Source organism: Dromaius novaehollandiae, chromosome 13 (genome assembly GCF_036370855.1).
Source record: "Dromaius novaehollandiae isolate bDroNov1 chromosome 13, bDroNov1.hap1, whole genome shotgun sequence".
Taxonomy (NCBI): domain Eukaryota; kingdom Metazoa; phylum Chordata; class Aves; order Casuariiformes; family Dromaiidae; genus Dromaius; species Dromaius novaehollandiae.
Window position 1 is genome coordinate 25332188 of NC_088110.1, and position 27971 is coordinate 25360158.

A 27971-nucleotide genomic window follows, 5' to 3' on the forward strand; every position below is an offset into this window, starting at 1 on the left:
AATACTGCAATCACAGAGTTACTTAAACCAGTATCTCTTCAACACCCCAGTGTGGTCAACGTCTATGCTGTAGGGGTGGGAACTGAGACAATGAGGTGGTTTAGGAGAACTAATTTGCTGATGGTTATGTGGAAGCGATGTATGAGTATGTCTTTTAAATATAACAAACTTTCTGGGAGATCCCATAAAAAGAAAGTGTAAGAACTGCTAAATTGTTTAAAGCATCTTCATATTGTATTCTTACTCAATGATCTATTTTCCCATCCTTACTGTTCTTCTCAGTTGGTGTTTATAACTCATTTTCCCAATACCACAGTGTGGAACAGAACTAGTTATAGATGCATTTCTTCTTTGTTTCAGTAACACCTAAAGACTTTGCGCCTGGATAGGGCTCTGTTTTGTTACCCCAAGGTAAAATTAGTAATAACAAATTTCCAGCAGAAAGTGAAGCTCACCAGCATTTCTAAAGGAACTCAAAGCTGTTTAGCTCACAAATCTGGTGTGTGGCCATCTTAACACTTTATTTACAACTGGAACAGCTGGTGATTTGTGTGATGCCAGATTTTTAAAGGAGCTCCAGCATAGGACATAGGAACTGATGTGGTTCTTGATGGTTATTAGTAAATGCGTAAGTGTGGTCTGGATTATAAGATGGTTGGATTTTTTCAGAAGTCTTGGCAGAGGTTCTCACTAAAGATTTTTATCGCATGACTGTGCAGTTCTGCAAGGGAGATCCTCTTGTGAATTAATAACTAGCTAAGGGATAGAAACAAAGGTGGCCAGACAATGATAGAAAATCTGTCTGCTTTCGTGATAGAAAGAGGTTATTAAAGGGCTCTCCGAGAAACTGTGCCATTAAGCGTATTCATAAGTGATTTGGAAAAGAGGAATGAATAGTAAGGTGACAGTTTGATTCTAAAGCTATGGAAGGATTTCATGATACTAAGTGAGTATGCAATAGGATGGTGAACTGAATTCGTTGTCAATAAATGCAAACCAGTGCTTGTGATGAAAAATCACTATAATGATAGATACGCAGTAAAAGGTTCTAAGTAAGGTATCACTCAAGAAGGGGATCTTAGAGCTACCTGTAATGTCTTTATAAAAAATATCAGCTCAACAGGAGCCAAACAGGCAGATAGTTTTCCCTAAGCGTTTGTAACTTTTGAAATACATGTATTTATACATATAAAGCGAAATAGTCATTTTTCATGGAATTTATAATTAAACTGTGCAATTCATTACCACAGGTATGAATGACAAAAAGCTTGAGTGCTTTCAAAAAGTGGTTAGACAAATCCATAGATTTATAGAGAGGTGCCTTTACATACCTTTGGGGTCAGGAAGTCTCTTGAGCTGCAGCAGGTCCTGGAAGTAGGGAAGATATGCTTTCTCTTTTATTTCCTCTACGCACTTGCTATTTCCCATCCTGAGACAGGATACAAGGTTAGATCAGTTTTATGCCTTACCTGCTATGGCTGTTCTTTGTTCTTTGCAGTTTCTGCATTACTCCCTGTACTGCAGCGATACAGGGCAACAGGTATGTGATTGTGCAGTCCATTAGTGAGAAAGCTCTCTTAATATTACTTTAATTTTTTGGGTACATGCACATTGTGTCCTGTGTACAGTGATACTTAACAGAGTCAGCAGGAGTTTCGGAAGGTATATCACATTAAAGGTTTGTTAGCATTGTGATAGGCTTTGGAATAGTTAGTAATAGGTAAATATTAATCTGCTCTAGGACACTGGAGTACTTATATTTAGAAGTATTTCAGAGTTCTTGATACCTACAGTATCTATCACTTATACTTGCTTTAAAAATCCGAAGCTTAAAGATGAGATAAGATTTCTGGCTTGTTAGTGTGCAAAGAAACTTAAAGTTCCTGGGGGCAGAAATCAAATGCCTGGTTTGAGAATTTCTTGGTCACAAGAGAATCCTTTCTTTATGAAAGAAAAAAACGTCAACCTGGTATGTTGCGTAAGAACTTCTAAGTACTGAAATGCTGAAAAGATGTATGCATGGGAAGGTATCTCAAGGCCCAAGGAGTAAGTTCTTGAAGTGATTAATTTTGTGAGAGGGAAATACTGTTACATGGATTGGAACATGCCCAAAACTTTTCTTATGGGGAAAAAAAATCAAATATGTGTTTAAAATGCCAAATGATTTAGTATTGGTAAAAGGATATGGAGTTGCAGCACAAGGACAGAAGTTTTGAGTGTTGGAAGATAAATAATAGCCTTGTCCTTTGCACTTTATGATGTCCTGCTTTTTTCAGACAGGAAGCGTGTGAGAGAGAGATGATTGCTCCTAGGAAGTAGTTCAGATTGAACCGCGTCTGTACTAACTGCCTGTTAGCATATTACACAATTAAATGAAAGTAGAGGTAGCCTCATAATGTAGCTATCATTCCATTAAAAGTCCTTATTCTTGGATTGTTTGCTTTCTTGAATGATAGCTTCTGCATGTTTTCCTGTGGTTGTGATGTGGGGAGAAAAAATAATTCTTACAGTGTGATTTGCTGATTATTTTATGCAAGGGCATTTGTAAGTATCGGTTATGCATTTCTGTTCAGTACAGTGAAATGGATGACATTGGGGTGAAATTACATTAGCTCTCCAGTGTTTGCTTTCATTTTACCTGTCCTGTCAGTGATGTAGGAAGTCTTGCCTAATGTCTGTGAAGGATGAAGAATTAATATTCATAAAAAGCTGTGCTTAGAATATATGGCAATTTTGTTCAGTCCTGTTTCCCCTTGACTAAAGCTATCCGGGCAGTCTGTCCTTTTACTTTGTGTTGTCTGGGGCCAAGCTTAATATAAAATGCTGAAGTCCTCTATGGGCATACCTGCAGAATGAGTTTCAGGCACGTGGCCAAGAAAGCTATGCTGTTGTCGAAATCTCAGGCTGACAGTATCAGTGTTCAGCAGTTTATAATCTCTTCAAATACAGAGTGGGAGCAAAAAGGACTTCTGATTTCAAAGCAACTCTCTGCCAAACTTCAGTCTATTTGCAAACTATGCATTAGAGCTTTTCAAAAAGTTTGCAAAAAATTCTTTCCTTTATAAAACAAACAAACAAACAAACAAGAAACAAAGTTATGGTTTCAACTTGTAATAGCTACTATCTATCTTTTCAGGAACATTAAAGATTTAGATCAACTTAACTAGACTGCAGAACCACAACCTAATTGTGGTTTACTGTTGAAGGGAGAACTTCACCCCAAATCTGCCAAAGCTGTAGGTTCCTGATGCCTTCGTTAGGTCGGCGTAGGTCAGCTTAATGATTTTGAGACTGTTGCCTCAGACTGCAGAGGATTATTCTGGCAGTGGAGTGTTTTTACTTTGTTTTTTTCCAAACTTTTCAACAAGTGTTTGGGTGAGCAAAATCGGTGGAGAAACACATGGCGGGTGTGTGTGTGTGTGTGTGGGGGGGGGTAATCTGAACTTGAAAATTATGGGCTCTAAGATGACTGTTGCTACCCAGGAATGGAATTTGGGGTTTATGAAAGACTGTTCTAGGAAAAACAAAAGACAAGCACTTTGTAGCAATCAGAACCCCAAACTGATTGTTAGGAATTAATAGGAAGTAATGGGGAGAAAAGTAGAAGACATTTATACAACATATAAAACAACTGCACATCCACCTCTTAAATCCTGTGTGCAGTTTTGCTTTCCCCCTTTCCTCTCCCTGCCCCTTTAAAAAAGGCATAGGAGACCTGTAGAATGCACAGATAAGGTAACAAAGATAGTCTGGAGTCATGGAAGGGGGGGGGTGAGAGGCTGTAGCTTTCAGACTGGAGAGGGTAAGCAAGAGACAAAAATGGAGGTGTATAAGATCATGAGTTTCATGTAAAAGCTAAATAGGGAATGAATGCCACTGTCTCTCCTAGCAGAAGACTTGGGAGCATCAATAGAAACAAGCAGCTGGAAAATACAGGACAAGTGAAGGAGGTGGTTCGAACCACAGTGTGCAATCAAGCTGTGGAGCTCTGTTCTGCAGAATCTTGTTGAGGCTAGAAGTTTACCTGGGTTCCAAATGAAACCAGACAAATCTGATGAAGATTTGATGCTATTTCTGGCTTTGGAAATTCCCGAGCCACAAATCGTTGGAGATAGCAACACTTCCCCAGAATACTCTTGCAATGTGCTTGCCCTGTTCTTATACTCTTCACTAGGCATCTGCTGTTGGCCGTTGTTGTAGACTGGATACTGAACAGAAGGGAGCTTTGGTCTGACTTGGTATGGCCATTATGTTTCTAGTCTTTTGCTTTCTGCCTTCTTTGGCTGTACACCAGTAATCAAAAAGATATAGTTCCTTCTTAAGTTAGAAAATAGTGGAGAAAATTGTCATGAAGGGTTAGTAGACCACATTCTTCATGCAAATTAGTAGGATAAGTTGAAGAATACTATGGAAATTAGGGTTCAACTTGGATTAAAAATGGCTTTTATAGGAGATGCGTAAGACTTTTTTTTTTTTTTCTCCTTTTAACAGCCTAGGTTGCAGGCAAGTTATTGAGGTATGTGCTAGGGTGTATTTGACAGCAGGTTAACAAGTCTCCAGTAACAGCATACACTTACTCTCTTTATCCCTTTTCACTAGGAATAAATTACCGTAGAGTAAAGCAACACAACCAGGCAGCAACTGTGAAGCAAACATTGCACACTAAATTGATGCTCTAGCTTTCTCTGCAGTAATTAACTTTTACACAGTTACCTTAATTTTACATGCTGTTTAAAACCATGCTTTCATTTTTTGTAAGTTGTTTTTGGTTTTTTATATCTCTGCCTCTACCAGTTTGAAATTTCCCAAGTAAGGTATTTGTTGGAGGCTTGTTGTAGGATTTTAGATAAGTCTGTTTTGCCCTTTCAGGATGGGAAAAGTATTTTATTACGGGTAAGTGGGGGCAGGGGGGGAGGGGGGAACTGATACAATTAAACTGCCTTTTATTTGAAAAGCTGTGGAACCCTCATGGGTTTGGCTGAATTCTATACGAGTGGTAAGGGGCTGTCCTTTTGTTTTGAGGATACATCATGCTGCTTCTGTGAAAATCTTGTTCCAGTTTGGCCAAACAACGTTTGGAAAGTTGTTTTGTGCATGCTCCTTTGAGACTTGCAGCTATCAGCTCCACAGGCTGTGTACAATAAACGTGTTGCAGCGCACAGCTCCTGATTCTCAGCAGAGTTTGTATGTTCTGTCTCTCATGATCATAGAATTTTACCTTGCTGCTGGAAGGTCACAGTGAATTACTGTCACTTGCAGTCTTAGCTCAAGAGCAGAGCTCCATGTTGTCGGTCTAAAGAGTCACACTCGGCTAATGATTTCCCCATATACATATTGATACAATGCTGTGTGAGGAAAATATTTGCAGTTTACTTTCAAAACTTTAGAAACTTTGTGCAAGTGTCATTGAAAGAACATGACTGCAGCATTCAAAGGCCTTATTTACCTCATGTTCAGATACTGTTCTGAAGACAGATTTTGTACTTTCCCTTGACTGTTCCTCTGATGCTCATTAGTGCAGCATCTGAATGATTGGTAAGCGTTAACTTATTTCATATCACAGTAATGTGAGGAAGTGTTATTAACTTCATGTATGGAAATGAGAAACGAGGCAAGACTAAGGACTAAAGTATCTAATAATCTTGATCCTTCACCTTGAGGCAAAGTTTCCTTATGCTGAAAGAACAACTCTTAGTTTTCAAAATTGAATGCCTTATGTCTCTGCATATTCAGGCTTTAGATATGAAGATGTGCAGCTGGAATATGAGGAGCTACATGGTTTGACTGAAATGTCTTAGTGCTTTGTGTGAACTCTGTAGCAGATCAGGTTTATAAACCTGATCTATATAACAGCACTCGGCTGTTTTACTGTGAGGCCACCTTTACTCATTGTACGTGCAGCTGTGTTTAATTTCTTTTAGCAAACAAGTCCACTACTAGCTCAGCATGCTTCTCAGCCTGCCTGCTCCCTCGCGTATTCCAATATATTGCATTGCGTACGCAAGTGATTTCTTCTTGTGATATGGCAGTGCTTAAAAGGAATGACACTGTGGTTTGGGAGGATGGTGACACAGACAGAAACTGTAACAGACTGCCACGTTGAATAACTTCTTGCAAGTTGGTATGACATTTATGTGTCATCAGAATAGTTATCTTTGGTCTTACATGCATGAAAAAAGACTGTGAGGTGCATGCATAGTCTGGTCCTCATGAAAGCCAAGAGTCTGCTTTGGCGAGTGTAACAACTTGAATGTTCAACTGTTGAACATAATTCTTAAGTTCGGCTTTTGTTTGAAAGCCATTTTTCTCTTGAGGGGTATTCAAGAGAACAAATTGCTCTCCGGTCAGACAGCTCAGTCTGTGTTCCATCTGGTAAAATGAAACTACTGAGAGTTCATGTAGGATAGACTTTCTTTGCACACTGTCTTTACACAGTGTCACCAGACAGTAATGTGACAGGCTTATTTGTTTTAAAAAGGATTGTTCCGGCTGGTGTGTAATAAAGGGACAGTGTCAACTTGCATTTTTTTAAGAGCCTCTGAAATATATCCACACTGTCAGGATTGCTCTTGCATCTGCTTTTTTCTGCACACTTCTACCCCTCTAAGAAAGAAGCGTGCATAGCACAAGGATGCAGGATTTTCGAAGCATAGCTATTGGGAACACCTGTCTGAAATCTTGTATTATTTATTTAGCAGCATTGATTTTTGTAAAGGACTTGTGTCCCAATTCATCATGATTTTGTGATCAGCTCTATTTGAGTGTGACTTCTGGAGAAAATCAGAAGATGTGAACACAAGAGCATGCATTGCCAAGTTCCTTTTCTTCCCATTTCAAGTGGGGAGTCATGTTATGTTCACTTGATAGCCGGCTCAAAGCATAGCAATTTCTGTCTGTAGTGTTCTCTGAAAATGCAACAGCAAATGTGAGAACTTAAATTCCTTGGGTGTACATAGAATTCCTCTGGTTTTCAAGTGTCATTTTAACCAAGTCACTGAAACAGTCTGTATTTTCTTGTTCCTTCAATTTTTATAACTATGGGATAAGAAATAAATTTTCTTTATGCTAAAACGTGAGACGATCATGAAGTCATCAGGTACAGTAGTGGATTTACAGATCTTTCTTCCTCCTCCCAGAGGATGCCAGCCCCTATCAGACTGCGGGAGCTGATCCGGACCATCCGGACAGCAAGAACCCAGGCGGAAGAGCGTGAGATGATCCAAAAGGAATGTGCTGCTATCCGATCATCCTTCAGAGAGGAAGATAACACATACCGATGCAGAAATGTGGCAAAGCTGCTGTATATGCACATGCTCGGTTACCCCGCACATTTTGGACAGGTAGGTTGGACTTTGGTGCTTGCTGTGTTATGTGCTCGTGCCAGTCTGCTTTGTGTGTTTTGGGCACATTGACTGGTTTGGAGCACTGTTAGCTTCGGTTTTGCTGTCTGCTGTTTGGGGCGTTTGGGGGTCTGTCTTGACATGAGTTCTGAATCTGCATTAGTTTTTGACCATGTAAGTGGGATTTGCTATTTGAGAACTGTTCTTATAGAACCGTAAGTTTCATAACCAAGTATTCTGCTTTTGCCAGACTGTCCACTCCTAACTGCCCATGTTTCTGCAGAACAGTAGTTCTTAAACTACAGTCCAGGACAAATGGGTATTTCTAGATGGGATCAAAACAACACTTCAGGGTTATGTCTCTGATGATGGAAATTACAAGATGCTTCAAAGGAGGTTCTGTAACTACTTTACAGTAACTTATTCTAGGCAGATAATGACTGATCTATGCTCTGCTGTAAGAAATTGCTGTTCCTTACCCCCATTTTAATGATGTGACCTGGAGAATGCTGGTTTCAGTTTTCCCAATCTCTTAACTTATTTTTGGAACATTATTGCTCTGGTAGAGCGTGGAAGAGGGAAACAGGAAGATGAGAGTTCTTGATCTGTAGAATGTCTCTAAACATGTTGGTTTTTGCTTTTGTACTGTGACATACTTCTGGCATATCTGGTACATCTGAGGTCATGGAAGGTCAGCAGTGAATGGCTGCTTCCAGACAAAGGAGCTGCCACTGGCTTTGCCTCTGGCTTTGCTACTGGCTTGCTGGGAGCTTCGGGCAGATCATTTAACTTTTGTTTGTTCGTTTTCCGTATCACCAAAGTAGGAAGAAAATATACTTTTTAGACACTTTTTAGTTCTCTGAGAAACCCAAAATGTATACGTAAAGGTTCAAACTGTTTCTTCGTTAGCAAAGAAGTAATTTAAGCTAATTCTGTCCTTTTTATTTTATTTTTTTTTCCAGTTGGAGTGCCTCAAGCTCATTGCCTCTCAGAAATTCACAGACAAGCGCATTGGGTATTTAGGTGCCATGTTGCTGCTGGATGAGAGACAGGATGTTCATCTTCTTATGACCAATTGCATCAAGAAGTAAGGGTCCTATCTCTTTCTCCATGAACATTTGTTTTGAGGTTTCAGGATCTCAGAGTTTACTCCTGATGGTGATATTTTGAGTACCTCAGGGTTTTTTATTATGTTAGAATAATGATGTCTTCAATCTAGAAATCTAATGCTGATGACTGTACAAGACTGTTTTAGTCCTGTGCTGCTCTGGATGATCCTGTTCAGCTTCCTTAGAGGGAAGAGAATACAAGGTTGCATTCGTCCTGAACGCGCGTGGCAAACCACATCTGATGTAACCACTGTTTCAGGATGGAAATGTGTGTTTTCTGAAAGTTTAAGATGAATAAAATCAGGAAGCTGAAATGACCACAATAAGCTGCTCAGCCAGTGCAGAAAGCTTCAAATTGTTGTAAAGAACTCTCTCCTAGTTCTGTAAAATAGTTACCTCCTAGCTTGCTGTAGGTAAAACCCAGGCAAGCAGTTAGTAATGCAGCATCATTGAAGGTCTATCCACATTTTAAATATGATTGAATCAGAGGATGTTTTTATAACACTGATACAATTTTGCATGCTGGACTGGCCATCCTGTGTCACAAAATCATAGATATTGCTGCAGCTGTGTTTTCTGGTGTTTGCTCACTTGACTATGCTGCTGATGAGCCCTGAAGAGTTGCCTAACTTCAGGGATCAAGACTGTGTATGTTGTCATCATGTTAGGGTTGGCCTAGCAGTCCTGATGAATGTTTTTTCTTGGAAGCAAGGCAGCAACTTGGGATGCGCTGTCTGCTTGGCATCTTACTGAAATCAGATGACAGGAGTGGAAAATTAGGATTCCCCCATCCCCCCACCCTGCAAAATGCTGCTAAACTGGGACTGTTTTATATTGTAGTTTAGTAGATGATGATTGGTGTGTTTTCCCGGTGTTTTCAAGATGGAAGGGAGCAGGAGCGTAACAACTGGGTCTTACTAGATTTATCCAAATGCCAGATCGGTTGATGTTCTTTTAGTTTTTTATAGCACGACCTAGATTTTTTTGCCACGAATATGAGCACCCTTGTGAAGCATATACTTGCTATATGCAGAGTGTGTACCTGCCAAAAAAATTTGTTGAAGGAAAGAAAAGAAAAATGAACCCATTTAGCAGCACGTGCCATCTGCTCCTTCATCCGCATGTTGCCATAGCGCATGGTTGCTTGATGTCATAACCAGAATGCTCTCTCTTGCATTTCTGCATGTTGTATGTTTGGTTGCATACCACTCATTTCCCTTGCTCCCCCATCATACAAAAACACCCCAAACCAGGAACCATATTTTTACCTTCTTCACAATAGAATCATCATTTGTGACTGAATCCTGGGTGCTATGGTGACACGAGTACCAAGTGGCTTGATGAAAAGCGGCATAGAAATCTGTTTTAAAGGCTCTTGGGATGGCTGTGTGGAAGCTGTATTGTCTAGTACTATGTGACATTGGTGGATGGACACACAAATAGCATGTAGTGATAGGTTATTTAACTTTTTATTGAGTGCTTTGGTGACTTCCTCAGGCATGTGAAGAGCTAGGATTGCTAAACAGAATTCCTGCATTGATTCTTTTCAAGGTGTGTGGCTGTTTTTGTTTTTTAAGCTCAGGAGAATGGGGCATGTTGGAAGTAGGACAAATTCAGACAGAGGATATTTACATAGATTTTATATACTGTCTGATTTGTAAATGCAGATCCCATTTCTTCTCATCGGTATTGGTGCTAAGTAGATAAGCTTTAGTGTAATGCGAAATCGGAATTTATACTAGGTTTAATATATAAGTCCATACAAATTGTATGTTACCTTTTTAGGACTTGTTTCCTGACAGTCTGTACAAAGTTTTATACTTTATCCTTCGTTAACACTAATGAAATAGTGAAATAAAGCGGCGAAACAGAAGGGAGGAAGGGGACCAGCCAGAATTAAAAGGCATTGTAAATATATGCAGGAAATGAAACTACACAAAAATCTTAAGGCATAGAAACTGCAAAACAGGGTGTATAAACCAAAAGTCGGAGCCTATTCTAGAACACATTTAACTGGGATAACCACAGAGTCACTGCAGCACTGCACTTGATGTTCTTTTCTGTATGCAGGTTCCAAAATGCAGTATAGTTTTAATGGAGTTCTGTGTGGTCTTCTCCCTTCCCAGCTCACGCTTTGGATGCCCACTTGATAGTTTTACCTAAGTCTTGTGTCTTTATAGTGGAGGATTCTAAGTACAAGCAGGGCCAAACTCTGTGGTATGTGCACTCAAAGCTGCTGCTGCTCCTTACTCATACTCCCAAATAGCTGGCTATCCAGCGCGTTCTTCTGGGCCATGCGTGCAGCTGGCCAGATGACTGTATGTACAGATTCCATTTTTCCTGTGTTCAGGGTGTGTGTGTGTATGTGTGTTGATTGACTTTTTTGTTCTCCTTTACAGTGACCTTAATCACAGCACGCAATATGTGCAGGGGCTGGCACTCTGTACTCTTGGCTGCATGGGTTCTTCAGAGATGTGCAGAGACCTAGCAGGAGAGGTGGAAAAACTCTTGAAAACTTCAAACTCCTATCTTAGGAAGAAGGTACTTCAGAGAACTGAGTACTTTGTTGTGAACTAAAACTTAAGATTGACGGGATACCTTACTGATATCTGAAACACTGAACAGATTAGATCACACTGGCTGAATATTTCCCAGTGCGTGTGACATAGGCAGAGGCTGGACCCCCCTGTCTATCGGGAGCAGAAGTGAAACAGTGGATAGTAGGAATGTGTGTAAGCCTCTCCAAGACATGCCTCCAACAGATGAGGCAGCTGTTTTTACTTTGATACTCTGTATGTTTGAGTTATTGATTATAGTATAAATATCTGCCTTTTAACAGGCACTCACCCCAACCTTTTAGTGTTTGTTTTTATTTCTAAATCTTCTCACATTAGTCCAGAGGAAGAGTTTGATTGAACTCTTCTCCATGATGCTGTTTGGCGTTGCTTCTAGTACTGAGATAGAATATTGTACCATGAACTTTCTAGGCCTTTGTGTTTCATGAACATTGTGATAGTTCCGCTGTGTTAGGTGTTCTCAAAACAGATACTGTTGCCATTGTCGTATGTGCTAATGGAGCTGTTTTCCTTTGCAGGCAGCATTGTGTGCTGTTCATGTCATTAGAAAGGTGCCTGAACTCATGGAGATGTTCCTGCCAGCCACCAAAAACTTGCTTAATGAGAAGAATCATGGTAATGTCTATGAGACCGTGCGTAGCAGAGCTGTGCCATTCTCTATGGGATGGCACACCTGCTACCTAAGCTTTTTGTTTAGAGGGAACTTTTGAGGGGTAATTATATGATGTGTTTCTTCAATGAAAGCAAATATCATTCAGAAGGTGTGTATGACTGTGCTACTTAGCAGGACTTTACATGGCATAGGTGACAAAAGGAAATCTTTCACTGTTTTATTTTTTCTTGAAACACTTCAGAGCAGGCAGAAACAGGAAAAATTGTGATTTTTTTATTCAATACACTGCTTAAAGGGACTTTATTAAAGTATGTTGTTTAATTCGTTGTGTGTCTTCTGTTAGCATAACACTATAGGATTCTTCAACATCGTTTTACCTCCAGGTTATATTTGTTCAGTATGCAGAAACAGATTTCTTGACTACCAAGCTTGCACATTCCACCTGAGACCTGAAAAAAACAATTCTTGTCCCTGACTACTTTGTTTATAAAGATGATAATGAAATTCCTAACTGAAATGAAACAAAGTTCAGCAGGCATTCCCAGGACTGAGATACCTATAGCATTGTCAGGAAAGGGTCTTTCCTCAATGCTCTTTTTGATCAGAATGTCATCATAAAATAAATTCTCTTTAATAATCTTTTGCTAGATTAGGCTTCTGTTTTAATTCATTTTTTTGTACACGTGCTTCCAGAAAATTTTTAAAGAGAATTACCAAAATTATTAACACCTTGACTAATTTGGGTCAGCCTAGTGCCCGCTTCCAAAAATCTTTGTCCTGTGGCACATCTACAATGAGCATGTGCCTTAAGAAAATAGCTGGCTGTGCTAGGAGTCTTGCAGTAGATATTTGCAGTGCTGGAAACCCATTACTAGGAGAAATTCTGTCTCTCAAGCCAGGGTGGTTGTAACTGCAGCACTGTTAACATGCCAAATTAGCTTCCTGAGAAGCTGTTAATTCCAGGTTTTCTGCTGCATGTGTTGTGCATCTTTGAGGTACAGGACAGTTGACCTGTGGAGTGTGGTTCATGTGTGTGCAACTAGTTTATCTTGATTTAAAATGTGCTGATCCAGAACCCTTAGTCCAGGCACTGTTTCAGATAGGCGGTGGTCTGTAAGACTTTTTGTTAATAGATGATGCCTACGTGGCTCACCATGGTAGTATGACATCCTCTGTCTTTGTTATTCAACCCTGAAAGGCAGAGAACTGCTCTTTTCCTCTTTAAAAATGGGAGTGGAAGCACTGAGAGATGGAGTGATTTGCCCAACTTCTTTAAGCCCTGGTCAGGGAAAGAATTGAGTCTAGGCTCACCTGAATCTAAGAACAACTGGATCATCCTTTCTGCTTTCCTCATCCTTAAAAAATCAGCTTCTCCTTTCCAGCAGAGTCTTAGTGGTAGGCTTTGTGATGGGCTTTCTCTGAAGCACAATATATATGAAATCCTTTCAGCAGCCTTTTGGGAAGCCTCACTTTTGGGAAGTGTCAGTGTTAAGAAAGCTGTGACACAAGCTAATAGGTACTTGCACACCTCAAAATAGACTTTGGATAAGACCTGCAATGGATGAGAAACCAGCATAGCTTGTGGAATATGAATGTTTTCTGTCCTGTAGAAAACACTGTTTAGTAAGCAAACTTCCAGTCTTTTTCTGAATCAATAGCTCTCAAGTACAGACTTGGCAGCTACAAAAAATAGATAACTGAGAAATATATGTATCTGAGAGGAAAGATATCTGCATTTCAGCTGAATATGAGAGTAAAATAATTCCTGTTGTTGAAAGTCTGTACCTTACAAGTTTATATCTCACTAACAGTAGTTAGTTAGCATTAACTTCTAGTTAAATCGTGAGTAGCTTGCATGCCTTTTCTAACTGTTTTCAGAGATACTTTAACTGGGTTCCATTAAGGCAGGACACAGCAGCTGGCTGGCCATGTACACATGCTGGCTTCCCTAGTCTTTTTCCAGACTGAGGTCTGGGACTCTAAGGAAGGCCCAATTTGGGTCCCTTAAGGTTGGCTAGGGTCCTGAAATTGGAAGAGAAAACTAGGAAGCATGAGGAACCAAGCATCTACAAGGCAATTAGCATATTTTGCCCCTTCTGAAATCTTGTGTTTGCATGTCTGTTACCACCTATGTATGTATTTAATACAGAAGTTGCTTCAGACAAGGTCAGTCTCTCGCCTCACTTTAGCTCCTGCTCTAACATGTGCACACACAGCTGTCTGCTTTCCCTTGGGCACAGCTGCAAGTGCAAGTATCTTTTGGGGCAGATATGTTGGATTCAAGCAGGGGGAGTTTTGTATGACTTGTTTTCCTCTGATTTTTGTCATATGCCTGGAAATTGTCTTATGCGCTGAAATTATGTTTTAAATATATTTTTTTCCTTTCCTCTGGCCTGTAGGTGTTCTTCACACATCAGTTGTCCTCCTCACAGAGATGTGCGAGAGAAGCCCAGACATGCTTGCACACTTTAGAAAGGTAATTGCAAACTGTAACATTGAAGAGTTAATAGTCATGGGTTTTTTTGTTTGGTTGGGGTTTTTTTTTTGACTGATGTGTCCTCTTAGCCTTCCTAGCGAAGGCAGAGTGCACGTTTTTTAATAAAATCCTTACGCTTATTTGAGTGAAGAATTTGATGACACTGTCTGCTTGTTTTAAAAATAAAAAATTTAACACCATACACAAAATCATCAAAATCTCTATATCTGGGAGTTTTGGGTGTCTCTAGCCATAACATCTACAAGAAGATACATTATGAAACATCACTCTTAAGGCTGTGTAGTATGAAACTCATACTAAAGTTAGAATTACAGTATCCTCTTTGACTGAGGTTCTCTTTTCTTGCTTTGCTAGGTTTTTTTTGCTCTTTATAGATAATTGCATAGTGGTATTAGGGATGGCACATGTATTACATAAAGAAACAAAGATGAAAAACTGAGGCCCGGACTGACGCTTGAATGCCTTAACCGTAGGCATACAGTTTTATAAACTCAGGTCAAAAATACCAATGGAAGTTCTGGCTCTGTAGAAGCCCCATCTCTGGTGCATGCTGTATTAAGTCACTTCCCCTTTTAACTTAAGAGCTTGAGAGTCAACATCATTTCTCCTCCTCTGATTAGGATTTTTTTTGTTTTCTTCCCTCTTAGCATCAACTTCCTTATGCTGCTTGCTGTAATTTGCTTTGCAGTATTTATTGTTGTATTAGAGAGTTCTATTAGAAGAGCATCTGAAAGCATTACGATTCTAATTTTGTGGCCAAAAAAGGAACTAGAAATTGAACAAAACTGATAGAATAGAACTGGCCAATTGCTCCTCTGAAAAGTCTCAAAGATGCTTATTTATTTGCATGTCCAGATCTTCCTTGGCTTGTCTATATCGTTAGGGTTTTCAAACAATACATCCTTTGATGCATCTTGGCACTTTAGCATGCATCTTCCCTTGCCCTGATGGTATATGTCAGGAATGAATGCGAAAGTATCACTGGGGCCGTCTTGAAGGTACCTATCGCTTGCTCACTTAAGATAATAATCCTGGGAAAAGAGAGAAGAGCTGAGTCCACAGCCTTTAAGTACATTCTTTTCTAGCTTTCTCTTGTGGTTGTTTATGCTGTGAATGGTATAACACTGATCTGTCCCTAATGCCTGCTTCGTCTGTTTTGTCCCTTTTGTCTGTTTGGAATCCTGCTGTATGTTAGAATGAAAAGGTAAGAGTTAATTCTTCTAGATGGTGCATGCTTGCATTGAATCTGTAGAGATTTCTCTGCCTCTTGTGAGGCAGTGCCTGTTAATGCCACGTTTGTGATTAATGCCACAAGCTAATCAACTGTACTTGTCTAATGCTTTTTGTGTTCTGATCTCGTAATTAAACTTCCATAACCCATGGCAGCCCTGGATCTCAGTTGTGGCCTTCTCCAAATGTGAGCCTGCTTTCCTCAAGCCCCCTCTCATTTGAGGAATACTAGGGAAATTCTTGTGCACTTGCACACTATCCCTCTGGGCTTTCTTACCATAAACTGGGGTTTATGTCTTGCCTGCAACATGGGGCAACTTTGGGTAATTCCTTTATAAGAAGAGAGCAGGGGAGGCAGTTACTTAGCCACCTGGTAGTGGGCTCACTGTGCTGCAAAGGACTACCAGGTACAGCTCCGTTGTTGATATTTTCTGTGGGTGTAATTTGACTAGAGGATAGGTGGGGGCCTTCAACTGATCTCCATGGCTGTAGTGTTTCCCTTTGTTTGTCGTGTCCTCAGTCCTGATAATACTGCTGCATGTAAGAAAGCAAAGAAAATGTTAATCAGGGTTCCAGGAATGCTCCAGCAGGTCATTCCACTCAGGTGTTATTCTGTCTTGAGGAAAGATGGTGCAGCATCCTCTGGTTTCTTCTTGAAACAGGCCATACAAAATTCATGGTTTCTTTTGTTTGTATGTTTTGTGAAACACATTTTCAGAGGAGTATGTGGTTCCTGAAGAGCAAAGGTAGGAATAAAAAGAGACGATGGGGAAACTGAGCTGGTTTCCTTCTTGCACCGCACCATGAAAGTACGGGATGTTACTCCAGAAAACACTGCCCGCTTAGTATGCCTATGTGCATCTATTGGGCTCCATAAATCACACTATGCTCTTGGCAACTGCCAGTACTATCTGTCCCAAAACTGAAGCACCATCTTGATTTGATATTGTCAGAAATGGCAACTTTACTGTAGGAAGTCTCTGATCTGGTAGAAATTCAGTGTTAATGCAATCCCTGATTCATAGTGAGTTCCTTAGAGTGCAGGAGCAGCCAGTCTCAAGGGTGGGAAAATCTATTATGTCTTAAGGGTGAATTGCTAAGAAGATTCTTTTAGAGCATGCTTTGATAAACTGTAATTGTCCTGCATAAAATGAGTTGAGAGAGAGAACGATGCTATGCTGGTGCCAACCATGCTCCAGGAATGAAAAATCCACTTAGTGCAACCACCACAGCACCTCTGTGTGGTCTGTAACCTCATCTCCAGGCAATGTCTGGATTATTTTAATAATATGAGCACTGAGAGGAATGGAAGAAACTTCCTGTAGGAAAGAATAAAAAAACTTGGAGAGAACTACAGCTGTACTCCATCCACCAGGAGTGGGTTTTCTCTTACAGCTCAGTGAGAGTTAGTCCAGTTTCTCTCTCATAGGTTTAAGGTTTTTCATAGTATGTGTTGACAGTGGGCTTCTGTTTCATCCAAGACCATTTTCATATTCACAGCTGCTGTGAAGGTTTTTTGCAGATAAATATTAGGTTTGTTACAGCTTGCCTGGTTAATTGACTGACGCATTTGCCACATTCTGCCCTAAGCCACTTACTTGCTGGGTGTATGCTTGCTACTACAGAGCAATTCTGTTATGCTTCAGAATTGCCCTGATGGTTGAGGCACCCACAGCTGGAAGTGCCTAAGGTGGAGGGAGTTAGAACAAACCTTTGCAAACAGATGGCATTTCTTCAAAGCTGTGTACAAGTCCTGAAAAATGACTTACTCCTGTGGAGCAGATGTCTACCAGCAGACCATTGCAATCAACATCTGAGGAATCTGAACTTCTTTTTAAAGTTTTCAGCCCTCCCAGTTAGAAGGAAACTTTTAAATTTGAGCAGTGTAAATTGCTGTGGTTTTGTGCTCCTGAGTCTGGCAGTCGCACGTATAGTAGCAGTACTTCAGTCAGTTTTTCTGCTGTTATGCAGAACCCTTCTAATGACAGTGAACCAAAGAATTTGGGCCAGTTTAGTACTGCGGTTCTTTCTGAGAAAGTTGGGATGAAGAGGAGGAGAACAGACCCTGAAACTACTTGCGGGGAAGGAGTAGCCTAGCAGTAGAGCCCTGGGGGAAGATTACGGGGAAATCCACTCTCTGCCCTATTCAGGAGCTCTTGGAGAGGAAGCAGAACACTAAGCTTTTCTTTCTAGAAACTAGGTTGGATGGAGTGTCAAACTTGAAGCAATCCTTAACAATTTATCTGTAGAAGGATCAAATCTCTCAGCTATGCCTGGTGCTCCACACAGGTAGATCATACGTGCTATATGGAGATTTGCTGGTATAAGAAAGCTCCCAAGCAAGGTCCTGGAATGATCCCATTCTAATAGTCCCAGTAGCCCCCCTTTTCATGAGAAGCTGAATTTCTTGAGTTGGTGCTTCTTGAACATCACCTGTTGCACTCTTGTAGATTTAGTACTTTAAAGATATAATTTGGTACTCAGATCCTAGCTTAATTGTTTATAGTTGTTCTCTAGCTGAGCTGTGAGTATTTATGTAAAATCTCTAGATGCGCAGGCTAAACTTTGTGGAAGAATATGTAAACTGATCTTGCATCTAAACATGCGATTTGTTTTTTGGACCCTTACTTCAAAAATTAGGAAGGAAAAAGCCCCGCTAGGTAAACTTTCTGACAACTCTCTTCGCAGCTTGTTCCCCAATTAGTTCGTATTCTGAAGAACCTTATCATGTCTGGATACTCACCAGAGCATGACGTTTCTGGGATCAGTGACCCCTTTTTGCAGGTAAGAACTGATGCAAAGTGTAATCTGTAGCTTTAGTTCTAGTAGTACTGTGTTTTGAGACTTAGGTATGGTGAGGTATTTACCTGAGGGCAGCTGTGTTGATTTTGAGATGATGTCCTTTGTTAGAGCTGATTGTGCAAATGCTCTTCATCCACCTCAGTGCACAGATGCCTGGCTTAATTTAAACAGCAGTTGTCATGCCCTATCATTTTGTGGAAACTTACGGTAGAAGGAGAAAAACAATACCTCTGGTCTTTCAGACTGTGCCTACTGGGTAGTGGGAGCACTCTTAACAGTTTTGGGCAGTGGGAGAAAACATAAGCATGGCACAGGTCTGTATTTTCTGGTAAAGATCTTGTTGAGGATGGAACCAAATCCTCATTTTGCTCTGGGACAGGAAGTCAGGAGTTTGTCTTGCTTCTCTGCCACTCCTCAGGAAGCGTACTGGACATTTAATGGTTCTCCCATGTAAAACACTTCCATCCAGTGAAATTTCCTTTGCTTTACTTTGTGACATAGGTGCGAATCCTGCGGTTACTAAGAATTCTAGGGCGAAATGATGATGATTCAAGTGAAGCAATGAATGATATACTTGCACAGGTGAGGTCTGCAAGGTTGATAATCAGCCTAAACTTTCCCTTCTCATTTCTTACTAATTGAAATTTGGCATCACTGGGGAGGAGACAGCCGCTTGCAGCGCTGGCGTGAATTTTATCATCAGACATGTTCCTAGGCATCACTGCTTGTTTGCTAAAGGTCAGCTAGTTTAGCTGCCTGTTCTGCAGAACAGCACAAAGGGGGTCTGGATAGCATGCATTGGAGTCATTTATGTTGTGGGGGCTTTTTTTTCCCCTTCAGGTTGCCACTAATACAGAAACGAGTAAAAATGTGGGAAATGCTATCCTCTATGAAACTGTGCTGACTATTATGGACATAAAATCTGAGAGTGGACTGAGAGTAAGTTGCCTTTGCCAGTTTTTTTTTTTTTTTTTTTTTTTTTCCCCTAAGCTTGTATTAGAGGGAGTAACTCACCTAGAGGACACATGAGGCAAAGTCATTTCACCCAAAGGTAGCTGCATAATTGGCTCTAGATAAGACTGTAGCATTTGGGAAAATTAAAAAAAAAACAAAAAAAAGGGGGGGGGAGTTGGAAAAACCCTTCTGCAGACTGTTTCCTCGAGTGCAGGAGAGAGCCCATGCTGTGTTTGTCTTGGCTTTGCCTCTGCTTAGTCAGCCTGTGGAGTTCTTTGTGTTATGCTTTTGGCCAGGAACCCCAGTGGTAGTTTTGACATGTTGCCTTTAAAAGTCATCTTGAAACAATGGTGAAGACTAGCAGCCTTCTCTGATCACTGACATTCCCTAACTCTTTCCGCAGGTGTTAGCCATTAACATCCTAGGCCGTTTCTTACTAAACAATGACAAAAATATTAGGTAAGTTGTATGAAGCACATTCTGGCTACACCCAGTTAAAAATGCTTGGGAAGGAATTAGACAAAGCTTATGCTGAAGCAGAGCTTCCTAGGAGAGTTTTGGAAAGTGCACTTGGTGAGATTAGTATCACTGAGGGTTTTTTAATTATTATTTTTATTTATTTATTTATTTATTTATTTATTTATTTATTTATTTATTTTTAGCACATTCTTTTTTCTGTCAGGGTCTTACTGTGGCCCTGCCCTCCTTAGCTGGTGAATCTGGGTCCACAATCTAATTCTTAGAGCACAGTTTCTTAGTCTGGTTCAGAGGCTTTTTTTGCAATACCCTGTGAATCTCCTGCCTTGTCCCAGCTGGTCTCTGGGAGCATTCAGTTCAGGGTTGGCATCAGAGATCTGACAAATTAGCTAAAGAGTATGTTTTTTCTAATTGCATACTGTCAGCAACAAAGAGTCTGTTTTGTGGTTTTGAAAGGGTTTGGTTACTCTGAATCTGGATGTGGAATTTATTGCAACTGCCAGAATGAAGTACCATCTCTAGGAATTCTGTTTGCAAATCATGGTACAGGTAGAAGGCTCTAGCCTTGGGAATTGCAGCTCATGCTGATTTCGGAATGTGATCTGAGGAGTTCTAATGTTTAATTGCCTACCCTTTCCAAAATACTCTGTGAAAAAAGGGCAATTGGCATGAGTCCAGAAATTGGGACAAATGCTTGTCTGGGCAGCAGGATATTGTTAGGTATTTTACACTTCTGTGTGGTAACTGTCCTTTGGAGAGGCCAGGCAGTCCCCTGGAAGATTTCCATTTGTCCTTGAATACAAGAAAACTCCAGTCTGTCACAAAAGACAACTAAATTTGGGGAGAGGTTGCATATAAATTGCATGGCTGCTGTCAAGTGATGTTTTACCTTATGTCTTTATCCCAGATATGTAGCTTTGACGTCATTGTTGAAGACTGTACAGACAGACCATAATGCAGTACAGCGACACAGAAGCACGATTGTGGACTGCCTGAAGGATCTTGATGTCTCCATTAAAAGGTAATTGAAGTATCAGTGAAATAGACTCTCAAGATTGACAGCCTATGGAAAGTGAGCAGGATGTAGAAGAAAATAAAATTAAGATTGTATTAGTATAAGGAAGACTAGTATTAATGCATAGCATGGTTCCTACTTCAAAGAGGATGGTGAGAATGTGTAACCACTTTTATGGGGAAGCTGCTCCTACGTTTTAAGCGTCTTGGATTGGCGGAGAAGAAGCAGTATAGCTTTTTTTTGGTCTGCCTGAATTTTTCCAAAGTGGAGTCAGTGGAGATCGGATTGTGTGCTCACAAGAGGATGCAAGGCCTCTGCTAAAGCATGGTCCTAATGAAAGCTACGTTGATGTGCTCAGCATTTCTCCTCTTTTTCAGGTGAACAGGCAGTGCTACATTTATTCAGAAGCAATGTTATGCCATTCTAGTAACAGATGCTAGATTAAATATGTATTAGAAAATGGTAGAATTTAGACTTGTTCGTTCAGGTCTTCTGCTTACAAACAGCTTCCTGTTGTGTGTTCTTGATGTTCAACTGTCATTTAAATAGTGATATGTTGGTACTTCTCTGGCCAGTGGGAGAGCTTCCAACCTGATAACATCTCACTACTGCTCACTACAGAAAGGCTTTTTCCTGATGCTCAATCTAAATTTCATCTGTTTCCTCTCCTTGCTTTAGTTATGTTCCTTTTACTCGTGATCCCAAAAAGTTTTTTACTCATGAAATCTATCTTTCTCCTGTTTCTGTCAGACATTCATAAGTACTCTTGTAATGCTTGTTCTTATTTTTTTTGCCAGCTTCTGTGGAGTTCCTGCCTCTTTTAGTCTTTCTCCTAAACCGAGTCTTTCAGCCTGTTGATTGCTTACTCTTTCTTTCAAAACTCTCTCCTGCTCATCATCATTCTTTCTATGACTGGTGATCTGAGTGCAGTGCACCATACAACATGTGTCAGAGTGACAGGGACTGTTGCCTTCCTGTTGTATCTTGTGGAATATATCTGCTGCAGGCCAAAATTTCATTAACCTCTAGTCATATTACAAATACACTTTTGTTTCTTTCAGAATTGCTGCTCATCCTCTTTTCTCTACCTTGTCAAACAGTGTTTAAATGTGCCATAGATATTCATGCTGATAGGCCTTTTTCAAATTTATGCTTCTGTTTTAACCTCTAGATTTTAACAGTCCTGCTCAGTCTTTCTGATTTCTTTCCTATTCTGGTCATATTGGATCTTTCTGCTGAACCTTAGTTTTAATCATCTCATGATGTTATTTTGTAACCTAGCTTTACAATCGCATTCTGTCCCAAAAGGTAAATTTGCATCTTACATGCTGAGCAAGTCAGACTGTTGCTACTGTTCTGTGCCAGAGCCTGCATGAGGCTGTGGAATAGAAAAGCCCCACTTAGGTTTTGGATGGAAGGTCGCAAAAGCATTTTATTGGTACCTGCTAGGAAAACACAGGTATGCTGAAAACAGTAGAGTTTCCAGTGTGAGTGCTGTTGGAAGATGAAGCCTTTGAGTGATCCATCGGCAGAGCATGATGTTGCCGTGCTGACACTCGTGCTGCTGACAACACACTGACCTCATTGAAACAATATGCTGGCTGGATATCAGAGTCCCCAAGAACCAAGTTCCAATGGCAGGGACTTTATGGAAGGACATGATTTTCTACCTGGTTTTGGTTGTCATCTGAAGCATTGCCTGTTCTATCTTCTTTTAACCATTGTAGTTTGTGTTTAGTCTATGTAGTGTAATTCAGAATGACTTTGGCCTTGAATTCAAGTCTTGTCTGTCTGCTTACTATGATCAAATTACATGATTAGGAATTTTGTGACAGAAGTGAATTCTGTATTATGATTGAAGGTAAGCACTATGTGTTGAGATAAATGCCCTGTGTTGAGATTGCAGAGGACCTCTGTGCACTTAGTGTTGATTCATTTGCTGTAATGTGACTGAAAAATTACGCATAAACACGAAATTCAGCAAGGTTAGGTGTAAAGAGTTGGGAACTGATTGAAAGAATGAAAGCAGTTCTAGCAATTCACCCAGGCATAGGTGTAGATGATAAAAGGTAACAATTTAGTCATGTATTTCCACCCTAAATCTGAGCACCTTTTCTTAAAAATACAAAAAGACGAAACAACAGAAACAAACCAAAAAAAAAACCCAACCTCCCCCGGTCACTAAGTATTAGTTTGGGAGAAAGCCAAGTAACGCATTTACAATTCGCAGTATTGTAGAAATACTCCTTACTACAGTAGTAGCTAGGGAGACGTTAAGAAGCAGTGCAAGCTAGATGTTTTCAGATTTTCAAGAACAAATACCTTGTGCCCAGTACCATTGGGCTGGACAATGTCTGATGTATTTTGTTAATGTTTCATGAACACTGGGAAAACCTTAAGCAGATAGAAAAAAATTACTGTTTCCGTGTAATGGCAGGTTGGCTAGCTTGATACTGGAGCAAGATGGACTCGGTGGGACTGCTTATAGGTTTGCTGCCAGTAAGTATGTGACAGGATGGTAGCCTAATTCGTGTCAGTCGACGTGATTTTAATGAAAATTGAGGCTGAATAAATTTTGAAATCTGATTTGTTTGGAGATAGAGAAAGTATATAAATTATGCAAGACTTCAGGCCATTTCGTATAATCTTTTGCAACATTCGTTTTACAACAAGGACTACAAAATCATCGTACGTGAATAGTACAGAAAGTGGCTAGATGATTTTCAAAAGCTAATTGAAATTGGGGAGGAAGTTTCCAATGTGCAATAACAATCTTACGTGTTCTAATAGTCTGTCCCAATGACAGGTAGAGAATAAAGTTCCTGACAGTATGGAGGGGACACAATTTGGGGACGTGGCGCTCTCTGACACTGAACGTTCAGTTTTACAGAGTAGCCTGGGTTGTTTAGTGAGGCTATTTTAATGTGTTATTTTAGTGCATTTTAACATAACCAGTTGCCAAGGTTGTACGGTCATAAGCCCAGAAATCCATCACATTTAAAGATAGTAGTCTTCATCCCCAAAAGCTGGGAAGGACTGAAGAGGTGTGCTAGATCTAACCACAAAAGCTTCAAGTAGAAGGGCTAAGGGCTAACCTCTGACCACTGGATGAACACAGCAAGGAATATCAGATTGCCAGTACTCTGTCTAGTTGTGGTGTCAACTCACAGGGGAATAAAAATGAAATGGGTTCTGAAAAGAGCATCAGGGTAACTTTGTGTTCTAGAAATCTTATGTAGTCTAGCTTACAAGATATACTAAAGCTTATCAGTTAGTATTTTATTTGGAAATAAATCTGTAGTGTATAGTGATTGGAAGAGGTCCCTTCTGGATTTAAGATGGCTGAAACTGGAGGAAGTGTGCTGTAACTTGGATAAGCTTCTTATTGCAGTTGTGTCAGATGTGACCAGCATGTAATTACAAATAGCTGGATGGTTAGAATTTAACAGTGATAGACTGTGGTTGCCGAAAGATATTTCTAGTCTTTTGGATGTCTAGACAAGTGTTTCTAGAAAGTGCTGGAGACTCCCCTCACTTCACTCCTGTTTAGTTTTTTCTGGTGGGTATTTAGTGTCTGCCTATGAACTGGAAAATACTGGTATGTTAATTGCGGAAGGCCATTCTCGTAGGATTAACGAAGGCTGCTTTCTTCTTTGTCGAAAGGTAAGTGCAGTTGAGTAGCTGGAAGATATATTATTGGTTTTTCTGTCTCTTGCCCTAGGCGTGCAATGGAATTGAGCTTTGCTCTTGTTAACGGGAACAATGTCCGTGGAATGATGAAGGAGTTGCTGTATTTCCTGGATTCCTGTGAGCCAGAGTTCAAGGCAGACTGTGCATCTGGAATATTTCTTGCAGCAGAAAAGTATGGGGTCAATTTACTTGCTATTAATTTTTTGTCTATCTTGGTAATTATAAGCATTTTGTGTGTCGTTACGTTGTCCCGCCACACATGAGAGAGAACACGTTAATCATCTCTTCTTCATTTGCTGGCTGTGTTTAGTTTGTCAGTTATACTCGCCCTGAGGAACAGGGCACGCTGCCTATGGTGCTCTGGACTAAGGATTTATATGGGCAGGTGTTAGATCGTATCCCTAAACTAGTCTAATGTGTTTATTTCTATTACTCTTTGGAACAGGTGTTGTGCTGACACATGTGCATCCCCCCAGATTAGTTGTCTGGTGATTGTACAGCCATTGTAATCAGCAGGCTGACCTTGAATTATTGTATGTGACAGGTATTGCTGTGCTGTGTTGTAACTATGGCCGTGTGTATATATTTAGTCTTCCAACGTCAGCATTAATACAAAATGTCAAAGAATGACATGATTTACTAGGAAGCAGTGGGCCAGGAGGTGACTGAAAGGGGAGGCTCTGATAATTTTGTTGGGCTTCTTGCTGGTATTGAATGATAATAGTTATTGCTCGGTAACTTGTGTGTGTTTTTGTTTGTTTTTTGTTTTGTTTTAATTTTGTCAGATATGCCCCTTCTAAACGCTGGCACATAGACACAATTATGAGAGTTTTAACAACGGTAAGTGCAGTTCCCTCTCTTGCATGCTTATACAAAAATTCTTGGATTCTGTAGGAAGTTAATCATCATAAAGCGGGAGATGGCTGTAGAGGCTGGCAGGTAATAAATGCTACAGTACACAAAGGCAATGTGCTTTTATGGGTATGGTAGTAAGCTAAGGCAGTCAGGAGGTAAATATGACTAAATGATTTTTAGAAAACATGTATGATTTCAGAAACATGTAAGACTGTGTAGCAGAGTTCATGTTTCCATTGCAGTAATCACATTAGCTTCCAGGTCAGGGCAGCTCTTGTGCTGTCTGTGCTTCTGATATATAGTCCTTTCAGGGGAGAGTGAACACAGCCCTAAGTGACTTAGAAGGAGAAAGGGAGTGAAATCATGTCTTGGAACTCTTCCAAACTGAACTTATAAAAGCTTTTTTAATAAAACTGTTATCAACAGCTTTACTCGAATCTCTTTATGAACATCACAGCTGAGTTGGAGCTGGAGTAGCGTTTTGGCAAACCAGAGGGAAGAGACCTTGCCAACTTGGGTTGGCAGTGCGTTCCCTGAGCAAAGGTGTGGGAAAGGATTTTATCAGTGTGAATGTTAAAATTTGAGAAGTTCCTTCATCAAGAAGTGAATCTCTGGCTTGTGTGCTATCATGCAGTCCTGTAACAGAGAGAAGTAGACTGAGAATTGATTTCTCTTAGAAGGTTAGCTATGAGAATTGTTTTCAAAAGACTCCCTTTATTAAAGTAACTTCTTCCCCTAAACTGCTGGAGAAACCATTTATGAAATTGTATTTATGAGACTACCTATTGCTCACTCTTCTAGGTAAACGTTCTGTCCAGCCTACCAGACTTAGGAGACGAAAACCGAATGATAGTCTCTGCCCCTCGTGTTGGCTAGCTGGTTTCTAACTTAGTTGACCTAATTGGACCCAGTTAATTTCCTTCTTTTTGCATGCTCTGTTCTCAGTGCCAGAGGAATATCTAAAACAGAACAGTATTTGAGCAGTGTACATCTTTCCTTCGGCGCCAAAGCTATGTGATTGTGTATTGCCACATTTATTTTGCCGGCCTGGAAGCAGACTGTTCCCTAGCTCTGAACTCCGTATTCCTGTCCTCTAACTAAAGAGTGCTAGGCAGGCAAGTCCCTGGGCCCTGTGCTGATTAGCATGGAATCTGACTTTGAGAAAGTGATTGAATAAGGTGTATTCTGCCCACAGAGTTTATTGCTTTGGCTAAAGCCTCCTATTTCACAGAAAAACCTGTTTTCTGTGTTCCTTTCTGTTCCTTCTGTGGTTCTAAATCACAGGGTGCTTGTATCTACATCCTGTCATTTTCACAAGCATTCACGATATTGATATTATAGTTTTCCTCTGGTATAGCTGAGTGATTGATGAAAATGCATCGTCTTATACGGATCTGATCCAGCTCAAAATCAACTATGAAGTAGTTGGGGATGGAAGTGGTTTGATTATTATCTGCATGCACATCGGCTGGCCTTCTGAAGGGTATCAGCAGATGCTGGGTGTTATTGAGGGTCAGATGGTGAAACCTAACAACTTTTGTGTGTCTCTTCACTACACAAATATTTCTTGCAGGCAGGAAGTTATGTTCGTGATGATGCTGTTCCCAACCTGATTCAGCTAATAACTAATAGTGTGGAGATGCATGCCTACACTGTGCAGAGACTCTACAAAGCCATCCTCGGTGATTACTCCCAGGTAATACCCAGTGCAGCAAGCTTCAATTTCCTTGTTATACTGCAATAAGCATGTTTCCTAAGCAGCTCAAGGTAAGTCAGCATCACACTGTCTAGCCCCAAAGGACAGATTGCAGAGAAGACATGTCTTCTATCAGTCCTCCCCCCCCCCCCTTTTTTTTTAAGCTTCTCTCTAATTCTCATACAGAATTCCCAATCAGACCAAATACTCCTTTTTCTTCTGCCATAGAGAACTTCCTTGGCAGGAGGGAGGGCTAAGCTTGCTCATGAAAGTGGTGGTGTTTTACTTCATTGTACAGGCATCCGTTTGTCTCTGAAGTATCTGGGGTTTTTTGTTTTGTTTTTTTTCTCTCTCTTCCAACAGCAGCCCCTGGTGCAAGTGGCCTCCTGGTGCATAGGAGAGTATGGTGATCTTCTGGTGTCTGGTCAGTGTGAAGAAGAGGAACCAATCCAGGTATAGCTTGAGAAAAGAGAATGAGTATGTAGTTGGCTGAGCCTGGAGCTGCTTGATAGGCTGGCTATGTTAGCGAAGTGCTTGCAGCACTTCCTTAGCAATGATGTCTGTGATGCTGACTGACCCTGCACAGGAATCTCCTTTCCACGCTACAGACATGGGCTCTGTACACATATCCAGCTTTGTCTCTGAGGAATGCAGCTACACTGGGCAGTGCTCTGTGGTTTCAGTGCTAACCTAGCTTGCAGGGTATCTGCCAGGGGTTTTAGCTATGTTTTTCAGTGATAAATTCGCTCTTCAATGTGTGGAACAGGAATTGTATTTTAAAAGTAATATTATAAGATGTCCCCCTAGAGACACTTGGCCCATGCATTGTGAACATATGCTGCAGGCTCACAAACTTGCTGAGGAGGTAGTAAACACCCGTTTAAGGGAGATGCAGAGTTTTACAGCATGCCCTGGAAGGTCTGCTGTAAAGCCTCTCTCTGTCTCAGTCTAACCTTTCTCTACCTTTTCAGGTAACAGAGGACGAAGTTCTTGATATTTTAGAAAGCGTCCTGATATCTAATATGTCTGCATCTGTTACACGAGGCTATGCTCTCACTGCCATCATGAAGCTTTCCACAAGGTTCACCTGTACTGTCAAGTGAGTTCTTTTTGGTGT

At 40.5% G+C, this 27971-nt stretch overlaps 1 protein-coding gene and 1 non-coding gene across 3 annotated transcripts in view; both read left to right on the top strand.

Moving 5' to 3' along the window:
- AP1G1 (adaptor related protein complex 1 subunit gamma 1) overlaps positions 1-27971 on the top strand; it is a 45104-nt gene that overhangs the window by 7820 nt on the left and 9313 nt on the right. For both annotated transcript variants that reach the window (XM_064519890.1, XM_064519891.1), the window contains 15 exons: positions 7137-7340; positions 8303-8427; positions 10849-10990; positions 11544-11640; positions 14038-14114; positions 18054-18149; positions 18669-18749; positions 19008-19106; positions 19525-19580; positions 20506-20619; positions 24335-24475; positions 25089-25143; positions 26732-26854; positions 27218-27307; positions 27826-27953. In XM_064519890.1, the coding sequence (XP_064375960.1) occupies positions 7137-7340; positions 8303-8427; positions 10849-10990; positions 11544-11640; positions 14038-14114; positions 18054-18149; positions 18669-18749; positions 19008-19106; positions 19525-19580; positions 20506-20619; positions 24335-24475; positions 25089-25143; positions 26732-26854; positions 27218-27307; positions 27826-27953 (1628 nt within the window). The remainder of the gene's footprint in view (positions 1-7136; positions 7341-8302; positions 8428-10848; positions 10991-11543; positions 11641-14037; positions 14115-18053; positions 18150-18668; positions 18750-19007; positions 19107-19524; positions 19581-20505; positions 20620-24334; positions 24476-25088; positions 25144-26731; positions 26855-27217; positions 27308-27825; positions 27954-27971) is intronic.
- Positions 22104-22190, top strand: LOC112985581 (small nucleolar RNA SNORD71). The gene has a single exon (XR_003259782.1). It is a non-coding gene; the product is annotated as a small nucleolar RNA SNORD71 (small nucleolar RNA).